Source organism: Phoenix dactylifera, chromosome 1 (genome assembly GCF_051530095.1).
Source record: "Phoenix dactylifera cultivar Ajwa chromosome 1, Ajwa_hap1_PhDact_Kaust_v1.1, whole genome shotgun sequence".
Classification (NCBI taxonomy): Eukaryota; Viridiplantae; Streptophyta; class Magnoliopsida; order Arecales; family Arecaceae; genus Phoenix; species Phoenix dactylifera.
The window spans coordinates 2,454,534-2,464,918 of NC_143190.1; the positions used below are offsets into that span (position 1 = coordinate 2,454,534).

The 10,385-nt window shown below is 36.6% G+C and overlaps 1 protein-coding gene across 1 annotated transcript; it reads left to right on the top strand.

Annotated features, from left to right (window-relative positions):
- Positions 1–226: 226 nt before the first annotated feature.
- LOC103702718 (MIP18 family protein (DUF59)) lies at positions 227–5,900 on the top strand. The gene is made up of 5 exons (XM_008785266.5): positions 227–405; positions 1,058–1,163; positions 1,857–1,956; positions 3,936–3,981; positions 5,612–5,900. The coding sequence occupies exons 1-5, from the start codon at positions 294–296 to the stop codon at positions 5,719–5,721; spliced, it is 474 nt and encodes a 157-aa protein (XP_008783488.1). The 5' UTR covers positions 227–293; the 3' UTR covers positions 5,722–5,900.
- The last annotated feature ends 4,485 nt before the right edge of the window (positions 5,901–10,385 follow it).

The following is a 10,385-nucleotide window of genomic DNA, read 5'->3' on the forward strand; positions in this document are numbered from 1 at the left end:
CATAGGGTGCAATCAAATACAGTTATTTTATTATCTATATTTATATTAATTTTAATCTTGCGATGATCTCCTTGTACAAAATCTTGCAGTTGTTGAGATCGAATCATTCAACCAAAGCGGACCAATCTGGGACTCGAGTCTGGACCACCCAAAACCGCAGCGATCTCCGGTCCGGTTCAGCGTCGCGACAGTTACCCCTAGATCGCCCGCCGACTGAATATATTTAAGCCAAAATTTACCAAAGGGAGAGACGGGGGGAGAGCACTGGAGGTGGTAGAAGAAGCGAGGAGGAGATGACGCTAGGGTTGATCAACGCGAACCCGGTGGTCCACGCGAAGAAGGAGAGGGTCGCTCGAGCCGAGGATTCCCACGCCGACGACGCCGTCGATCGCCTCGACGTCTTTGGTATCCTCAGTCCGATGACGCTTTCTTCGCACTTGATTTCTTGGAAATTGATAGAAGTTTCCTTTTTCTTGAAAAAAGAAAGAAATTTGAGAAGGTGTTGGGGTTAAGTTCGTTGCGGTAATAGCTTATTAGTTTTTTTTGGTTAAATTATTAATTAATTGACAACCTCATTGCGATCGATTCTTTTTCTGGTCTTCCCCCTTTCTCCCTTTCTCCACGGTTGATTTTTTTTTTTTTTGATTATAAAACGCTTCAATTAGTGTCAGATTCCTTTTCTGGGAAAATATCGAAACTTGCGAAAAATTTGGAGTTCATTTCTTCGCTATTATAGTTTATTATTTTTCTGAATTGATCGTCGTTCTCAATAGATCCATTCCTCCTCTGTCCTTCCTCTCTTTCCCTTTCTTCGCACTAAATTTTTTTTAAAAAAAGCTTTAACTTCATACTAGCTTCGTTTTCTGAAAAAAATGGAAACTTAAGAAAGATTTGGAGTTAATTTCGGGTCAATAATAGCTTATTAGTTTCGGATTTATTTCTCATGACTATCGTTATTCTTAATGCTTTGAAATCTACTGGTTCATTCTACTCCCCTAATAGTAGTGTACGCGGAGAGTGGGATGTACAAAGGTTGATTCTTGACTCAATTCACCAGATTCCGTGAGGGATATCAGGGATCCTGAGCACCCTTACTCCTTGGAGCAGCTCAGTGTTCTCTCAGAGGAGTCCATCACCGTCGACGAGAAGCTCGGCCGCATTCAGTAAGCATGGATTTTTCCAATTCACCATAATTAGATTTTATGTATTTAAACTCCTTTTGAATATTAACTTTCTAATAAAAATGTGCCGATGAATTTCATGTTGAGTGGAGAAATTCTAGATGATCTAATCTTTGTAAAAAAAATTGATTTTGTTTACTTTTTTTTGGGTAAGTGATTTTGTTTGTTTACCCCTTTAACTTACCTTTATAATGTTAATTTGAAGAGATGAAAAAGGTGAGATTTTGTTCTGTGAATTTAGGAATGCTAGAAGACTTTGAAGTGATTGCTATGATATGACCTTGTGGTAACAAAGAGAGGAGAACGGGCAAGTGTGTAGGGAGGAATTTGACTCTTAGTAAACTAAACACATTGAGATTGTAAGGAGGGGTTGGAAAGGGTTTGTGCTGATGGTATATAGATCTTTCTATAGGAATGGATAGTGATGAGAATATCATGAAGCTCATGCTTTTATTGCTTGTGATGGTAAGGATTGCTGATTGTGGTTCTAGCAATAGATTATTTTCTTCCCGCGATTAGAAAAGGTACTTTTGTTCTATAAATAGATTATCTCACTTTAAGATGTTTTGCTGTATCACCATCTTTTCATTCTCAGTTGGATTTCGATGATGATTTACAAGGCGATGTCAAGCTTTTCCTTTATTCTCACAGTGTTGATATTTTCCATATTTGTAGGATAACCTTCACACCAACGGTTCAATACTGTAGTATGGCCACAGTAATAGGATTGTGCTTGAGGGTTAAGCTGATGCAGTGCTTTCCCCCGCATTTCAAGGTTAGTTTTGTTCCTAAACACACTTCTTGTTTCTTTGGTAGCTTTGTCAAGAAATTGTGTTTCATGGCTGATGATATGATACTGTCTCTTCTAGTTTCTCTACGGTAATAATTCTGTGACCACCATTCAAAAAAATCACTTTGAATTATTGTGTTTATTTGTAAACTAGCTTGTGAAATATATTAAATGGAGGCAATTTAATAGGTAAAGGAAAAAAAATGTTGTATACTTTCAATTATTCTCTTCTTTTGATGAGATGGAAAATCTTGGTGTAATTATTTTGCTTCCTTGTATAGGATAATAAGCTATACATCCTTAGATAATTTGGTTAAATCCTCAAAAGTCTTCTACATATCTTTGGTACTTATATTTGATTATCTTTCATATATATATCTTCAGTTAGCATGCTCGAAAAGATGGAAAATATGTCTATGAGTATGTCTTGGTACCTTTCATTGTTTGATATGATATACTGCATTCTCTCTTATGGTATTGGGTGATTTTGTTGAAAATACCGATTTGTGTTCTTTATCTTGCTGTGTAATTTTTTACATTTTAGCTTTTCTTGAAACTTCATGATGCGGCTAGGAAATGAAAGGAATTTAAAGTATATATGAACAAAATGTTAGCCTACCATTGTCACGCTGTTAGACTTACTATATGCCTCTCTCATCTGTTCGCATGTATACATCTTGTTGAACATCTTTTTTTTTTTTTTTTCTTCAAGGAAATACATCTTGATGGAATTGGTTTAATGGTCTCTTTAGTTGGGAACAAGATGTATATATATTGAGGCTTGAGATCAGCCGTTAATTCATGGGATTCTATATCTTAGTTTGGCATGTAATGGCATAAGAGAGAGGATATTGTTGTCATGGTTTTGAGTATGATGCCCCCTTAGTCGTATAAGCTGGGAGATCTCAAGCAAGAAGAAAACAAAATTCTGAACCTAAAATGGCCATCCACTGTACTATCACTTTCAAACCCATACTAGTGTATACTTTCTAAAATGGTCCTAAAATGCCATAATTCTTGACTCCGTCTACTGTTATATCAGTTGAATATCGTGAAACCAAAAATTACTCATTTGAATTTGCTATAACTTAGCTTATAAAATGTGTAATAACAGGTTAGCATTGTGCAACAAAACGTCTACGGTTATATTTTGATTGAGAAATACTTGGAGTTTGGTCTATGACTTGTGAGATATTCTTTGAGAATCTTGTCAAGAACATACAAAGCATCGAAGATCACCCTGCTTTGATGTCGGTGAAAGGCATGAGTAATGGGAGACTGCTGGTTAGGGCATATACTGAACATAGCCTGGGGTCTGTCAAAATAAGTTACCTTCTCATGAACTTGAGCAACAGTTGTTCTACATGCATGTTCAGGAGTATTTTTTTACTGTGTGCTTGTGTCAGTTCAATCTGTGATTGTCACCCATGTAATTCTAATCCTAGCATTTGTAGATGTATCAAAGCTTTTGTATGCATGACTGTACCATGTGTGATGTGTGAAGAGTGTATTTTTCTGATTTTAATTTGTTTCCTTAAGTAAGGTATTGCTTTACTTGCACTGTTTTTTGAGAACCACGGTGGGGATGCCTCCACCAGGCTTTGAACCTTGGACCGCTCCCAAGTGGAGACAAATGCTAACCAGCTGAGCTTAGGCTGGTGAGTGCTATTCTCTCGCAATTAATTACTCAGAAAAGCTGATACAGCTGTTATCTTAAAAGAATAAAATGAGGTTTCAATCAGAGATAGCAACAACTTCCAGGCTTAATTTACTCTTGCAGTTTGCTTTGAATGTTGGACAAATGATTGACACATGAAACATATGCACATGGCTTATCGAGATGACTCTAACTGCATTAAAAATCTTCCAATTACCAATATTATGACTTTTGAATTTTGTCTTGGTATGGATGCCATTATTAGCTTGATGCATTTAAACATGACCTTGATGATTGGCAATTGCAGGTTGACATAAATGTAACTCCAGGTTCTCATGCAGATGAAGAATCAGGTGAGGACAGTAGATGCCCAACAAGTTCATGGTAGATTCCTTTGGCGCACACAGGCCTAGTTGTGCTGTGTAAATGTTGAGACAATGGTGGCAGATGTACCATGCTTCACAATCATTAGGTTTTGTTTTGAAGTAGTGGTATTGGTTCATTTTGTCCAAATGAAAAATAAATAAAATAAGCAATCTCCTTCTAAGTATTAGCTTCCATCTTATACTACATTTGAGCCTTGTTTGTATCTCTTATAAGTCATCCTTTGCAGCACTTCCTACACATTTTTAATTTTTATATGTTATCCTGGTTCGAGGACATCATTTAGAATCAAATAAGCTTGCAGATTCATATTAGACTAACTTGACTGCATAGAAAATTTTTAACTAAATACTGGTGGACCTCCACCCCCTCCCTCCCCTAATTAAGTTCGGTTAAGGAGATCTTTCTGGGGTAAGTGGTCAATTAACAATCCTGCCTCTTCACTCCCTCGCTCCTGCCCTCTCACCTTTACTCTCTTTTCCTCTCCCTTCTTCCATGTCCGGAGACTGTTTTCCCTGTTTTTCGGTCTTCCCTGCAAGTTCCCAGCTCAGTAGGATTGACCCTTCACCAATATAGTTGCATATGTCTGGTTTCTTGTTGCAATATTTCTTCGATCCTTGAGGCTCGAACAGTCCATTTAGAAGAAAGATTCCCTAATTGTGGTTCTAAACCTGTTTGCGCACCAATTTGAAAGAATGCATATATGGAACTGAAAGACAAGAAATACTTGATATGTTTATGTAACAATTATCATTTAAAACTGTCTAGAGTTTATTGAAGTGATTACTTTTATTTAAAGAATGAATTTACAAGTTGAGAATTTCTTTCATGTACAAACATATAGGTTAGCTTTGGAATACTGAATTCTTCGGAACTTGATCTTTTTTTTTTTTATTAATTGCTAATTTTAAATCATAAAACTTGCATCAACTCTGGCCATTGGATGCATGCCTTGCAAGTGATGCAATACTCTTTGGTTGCCAACTCTTGCTCACTCATCCTAACCTCCAGTCCATGTGAAGCGGTCAGCAATGACATTATTCATCAACCACATGGACGGTGCTTTTCCCAGAAAATCTCCATGGCCTGCAAAGATTCAGGGTTCATGAAATCACACTTTATAAACTTATAATTTAAAAGAAAACCTGGGATTCCATGTCAACTCTGCTCACTAGGGGTGAAGGTTGTTTGGCAATATCTTTTCCCTTCTCCTTAGGTCCTCGTATGAGTAGCATATTAGACCAGTTAACCCATCTATCTATGTATTATGTATTAGATTGTTTTGTATCATTTACGTGCACCCATGACATCTCTTGCATCTATTATGCCAGGAAGGATTTAGTTTTTAACCGTCTTTCCTTCCATCTGCTGTTTGCTTCTGCGCCTCCTATTTCTTTTTGCAAGAGATTATTGTCTCACCTTTTTGCTAAAAAAAAATTGACTTTTGGAAAAGGGAAAAAATCATGCTGTTTATCAGTTTTTGACTTCTATCTTCTGTCATGTGCTGACTTTACAAGAAGGATCATTATCCTAATAAATTGAATTAGGAGAAAATTGCATGAACAGGAGACGACTGATGGTGGACTTGAATTTGTGCAGTTAACAAACAGTTGAATGACAAGGAAAGAGTTGCTGCAGCACTTGAGAATCCCAACCTTCGCCAGCTTGTGGATGAGTGTCTCTACTCCAGTGAACTCTACTCGCTTTAACTTGTTTTCAAAGTTTTCTTGGATAGTAGCTATTCATGTATTATGCAATTGATATAATGGTTGGTTCATATAAATCTGTATCTGATTATCAAACCAGCTTGATGTTATTGTTGATGTCTGTTTGTTTGCTCAGCTTACAGAATATCTCTTTGTGGAAGTTATTGTTGTACTTATTCTTAGTGGCGTTTCTATGGCATTTTCTCGGTTTCACATTTGAGGTTAAGTTGTTTGACATACGTTGTCGTTTATCTGGCTGCCTATGATCTTCAGTGGTGCTACTATTTGCAGAAGGCAAGCTACTGGTGAGTGGTGATCCAAAAATTTATTGTTGCATCCATTTTTTTAAAAAATCATTAATATAGTTGAGAGTCATTTTTTTATTTTGCAGTCTTAAAACTGTTTGGGAAGTTGTTGGCCATGGATCTTTCTAGTTTGACTCATTTGCCATTATAAGTAAAATGTCACGCTTCATTAGCTAGCTTTTGTAGAGTGAAGTAAAACGAGGTCCTGAGTTTTTATAAGTTGTACTAACAAAGCTTCAAAGAGTAAGCAATAATTTTTGAATAATTTTGATTATTAAATTCTTGATACCACCATCCTTGGAGCTAAGTCGAGGGCATCTTGGGCAGATGTTAGTTATGCAAGATTGTTTGCAGGTTGATTTTATCTACTTGGAGAGTGATTCAGCTACTATGATTGGTTGGATTCAAAGACAGTTTGGGTTGCATACAAACACCTCTTCCTCCATGACATTTAGTGTTTGATGATGGATTGTATCACTTTTTGGGCCAATGATGTCTACCGTAAGGCTAACAAAGTGGTGAAATGTGTTGCAGAACACTCTAATGTTATGTTGGAGGATGATTATGCAACCATGCCACTCTTGTTCTTTGATATTTTATTTTTTTATTCGATTGGATGTATTCATACTAGACTTGTGTGATTCAGCGAATATAAATGGTGACGTTTGATGCTCAATTGCCATTTAATGAAAATAATTTTATAATGAAATAGAATTGTTCCAACAAGAAGTCCTTGATTATAGCAGCCAATTTTATTAAAAAAATAATTTGGCTGGGCAAATTATATATGATGAGTGTCAAAATTTTAAAAAATTGATATTAAAAGAAAAACATTTTATTTAGATTTATCTATTGGGAGGAAGTCAAATCCTACTTAAAAGGTTTGAAAATGTGAGAAAACATATGGCATGCAGAGGGCATCTCTTCACATTGAAGGGGCGGATTGTGTATATTGCCTTTAAAAGACTTTCCAAAATTTAGGGGCAGGAGAGGGGATGCGCTCAATTGCATATGACTTGGCTCTTGGCCAGGGACTCCAGTGTTCAAGAGGCACGGGCTAAGAGATGGGTTAACTGTAAGAAGGACAAAAATATCTAAGGTATTAACATCCTGAGCTCTTTGCTTTTTCGGAATACTACAAATTCTTCGTTCGATTTCTGAAGCTTTTTATGATGCTTTTCCTCGCCATCACCAAAATAGAGGAATAAAATAATCAGAAGAAGTTTAATTACGTTTTTGACTCTATGCTCATTCTCAAGATGCCGCAGTTCTTCTAGTTATAGTCTGATATATAATTACATAATTTTGATTCTCTCTCTCTCTGTTTCTCTCTCTCTTCTTTTCCCAGTCGCCGTGACTCTAATTAAGCACTCCCCCATAAGCTAATCTCATGCATCATATGCAAATCACAATGCAAAAATTCTGTTTTAAGAAGTTGGTGAATTTTGCATTTGTAACATGTAGCCAAACCTCCAGATAGTTGGGTGGAGGCTGGATGATTGTAGTTAAGGTTGCTGCATCAATAACAAATGTAAACAGATATACTTGCATTGAGAGGAGGGTTGCCAACAAATGGAACCAAGTCCCCTCGACCCTCGCATTTAGCCTATACATGTTCTGTTTCCTGGTTATTGCAGAACATTTTGCTAGATTATGCACTCCTTCTGGGTTCCTTAGTGTGAAAAAAGAAAGAGGAGGTTATAGGCTTTTAGCATTTCTTGAAAATATTTTTACTTATGAAACATTGCTTCAATATTCTTATTTGTATTTAGAGGACTTATATTGGCATGTTAATGTCAATTTTATGTGAGAAATTTTCAATCACGCAAGTTCAATTAGTTAATGCATTGTTTAATTGATAATAAGGTATCTTTAAAGTTTCTTCATTGCTTAGTTTACTTATTCCAAGCCTGGTTTGCTTCCCCTTTCATGATATAGGATGCTCTTTACGCTTGCGACCAAGGTTTACTGGTTCTGTGTTGGGCAGCTAATTTATAGAGCCTCTCTTTTATCACTTTGAGAGCCAAATAATGTAACAGCGTAGAAATCTCTTGTTGTAGTAAGCAGCAAATGGAAACCAATGTTACCGAATTATTACTACTGATGCATTTGAAAGAGAGCATGTCATCTTTTCAAAATAAGGCTACTTAGTACTATAATCGTTGATTGAATTTTGGTGCTTTGAGCATCATGGAATGTATTCTTTGTTGTTTCTGAGTGACATAAACTTATAAATACTTGCTTCCAATGTCAAAATGGAAGCTCAAGCTTATCGTTCGAAGAGTTCAATTTTCTGCAAGTCCTTAAAAGTGGTAATCAAAGAACTTCATAAATGTCCAAATGTCTAATACGTATTCAACTTGGATATACATTTGATGCAGATTTCTGGAGCTGGATGTGAGCGTCTAAGTAACATAGTTATGAAAATGATATCATGAGTCTCTAGCATAGAAACATGATATTTGTTATCCATGCCCTAGGCATCCCCAGGTATCGCATTTGATGCCACACCATCACCAGCACAAGAGATTGGAGCTTGCAGATATAGCCGCATCTAATCTCTTTAACATTGATATAGTATTTTTCATATTTTAGTTCCCTATGCTGCAATAATATTTAGTGGATCTTATAGGAATTATACTGGTTAGGACCATTCTGTTACCACAAAAGGTGCCTTTAGGAACTCAGGGAACAGATTGGACAGCGCACTGGACCATGTAGAACTCTTCAGTTTGTGAGTGCATGAATGCTATGCAAAATACTCAAAATTTAGGGGCTTGCTTTAGTGTAGCATACTATTGTACATAGAGATCAAAAACAATAAAAAAAAGCATGCAACTTGCATCTGTTGTGTTTATCTGACCACTGTTCAAAATTCCATATTTTGTTATAGTAATTCAGTCTCTAGTTCGGTCGTAGCAATAGTGTGATATTCTTTATCTATGGTCAGCAGTTGGAATCATATCTGTTTTATGCAACCCCTGATCAGTGAATTCTATTGTCCATTTTGTTTACTTATGCTAGACTAAGTTTGAAGTTGAGGTTGTATCAGAAATACACCAGTGTTTCTTTTTAAGGTAAGCCCCCATTTGTTGTTTGACTAGTAATCCTTTACCACCACATTCAAGGCTTGGTGAGTAAAATGGTAACTTGTTGCATATCACCTATAATTCAGCACTGGTGCAGCAAGAACCTGTTGGCAACCTCAAAATCCCTTCTGTTAAAACCATGATTTGTCCCTATGTCTCTTCTCTTTGCTACAGATGATCGAGTGATAATTCTTATTGTTCGTCTGTCTTGGTTGTTTCTTCAAGAAAGTGAACTTCATTGCTCCACATAGATTGTCCTGCTCAGGGTTTTCTTGCTTATGTTGCCTAGATGTTGCTGGTCCTCGGTGATAAAAGATAGAAGGCTGCCCAAGTTTCAAGCAACTTGAGCTACTTGTTATGCTTATTCAAGAGCAACTCTTCTTCAAAACCCTGTGACTGTGCTCTATAGGAAAGATGGTACTTCCAAAATCCTCCTTAATACAGGTCATGCTTGTTGAGTCGCTGGTGATCCTTGAACTTCACATATTCTGTTACTCCTTTTCACTATTGCTATGCTTTGATTGCATTTTGGGGATGTTAAATCGAAGAAATACCATCGATTTGTGTAACGTCAGTCTTATTCCTAATCTTTAAAAGGATATTCTACAATTAAAACCTGTTTTGATCATGTTGCACTTTTGAACGATAAAATTGTCGAAGCAAAATAACATGGACATGTCTTTCCTTCTATCACTTTCAAAGGTTTTTTTGGTGTTAGATATGACAAATCCTCAACATCTAAAAACATCAAAACTCCGGACATACATCTATATTACCGTATACATAGATACCTAATGCATGGTTATATTAATTTATGGAACTAGTCGGAACGCTCGGTTAGCAAAAAGAAATAGTGAAATAAAGATGCCCTAGGGGAAGTCGGAGCCCTGCAGGTGGACTGCTGGCAACTCGAGTTGCATTGCAGCTTGAGCTACACTATAGGACTATCTACAATGCTTCAAATGGCTCCTTAACAGTAAATTTTTTAGCACCATGCAGTCATGCACTGTATTTATGATACACTTTATATGTGTGCAAGACATGTCATAACACATCCTGGCAGGTATTTTCTTCATCTCTGCTGGAGTGACAGATCTACAAGTATAGCATATCAAACCTAGCAAGGGTGCAATTACTGTCACTTCACCTTCAAGCTAGCACCTTGGTCATGCCGGACCTTCGCCTATCTTTTACTAAATTTTAAATTAAACTCCTTATGTCAAGGACATGGATTTGTTATTTTCAGAGGAATAAATTAAAATTTTCTGTTATT

What these genes read in the sequence shown, in the direction of transcription:
- LOC103702718 (XM_008785266.5), top strand. Translation starts at nt 294, where the DNA reads ATGACGCTAGGGTTGATCAACGCGAACCCGGTGGTCCACGCGAAGAAG. An exon ending in GAGAAGCTCGGCCGCATTCA is followed by an intron (nt 1,164 to 1,856) that starts GTAAGCATGGAT and finishes CCATATTTGTAG; the next exon opens with GATAACCTTCACACCAACGG. An exon ending in TCATGCAGATGAAGAATCAG is followed by an intron (nt 3,982 to 5,611) that starts GTGAGGACAGTA and finishes GAATTTGTGCAG; the next exon opens with TTAACAAACAGTTGAATGAC.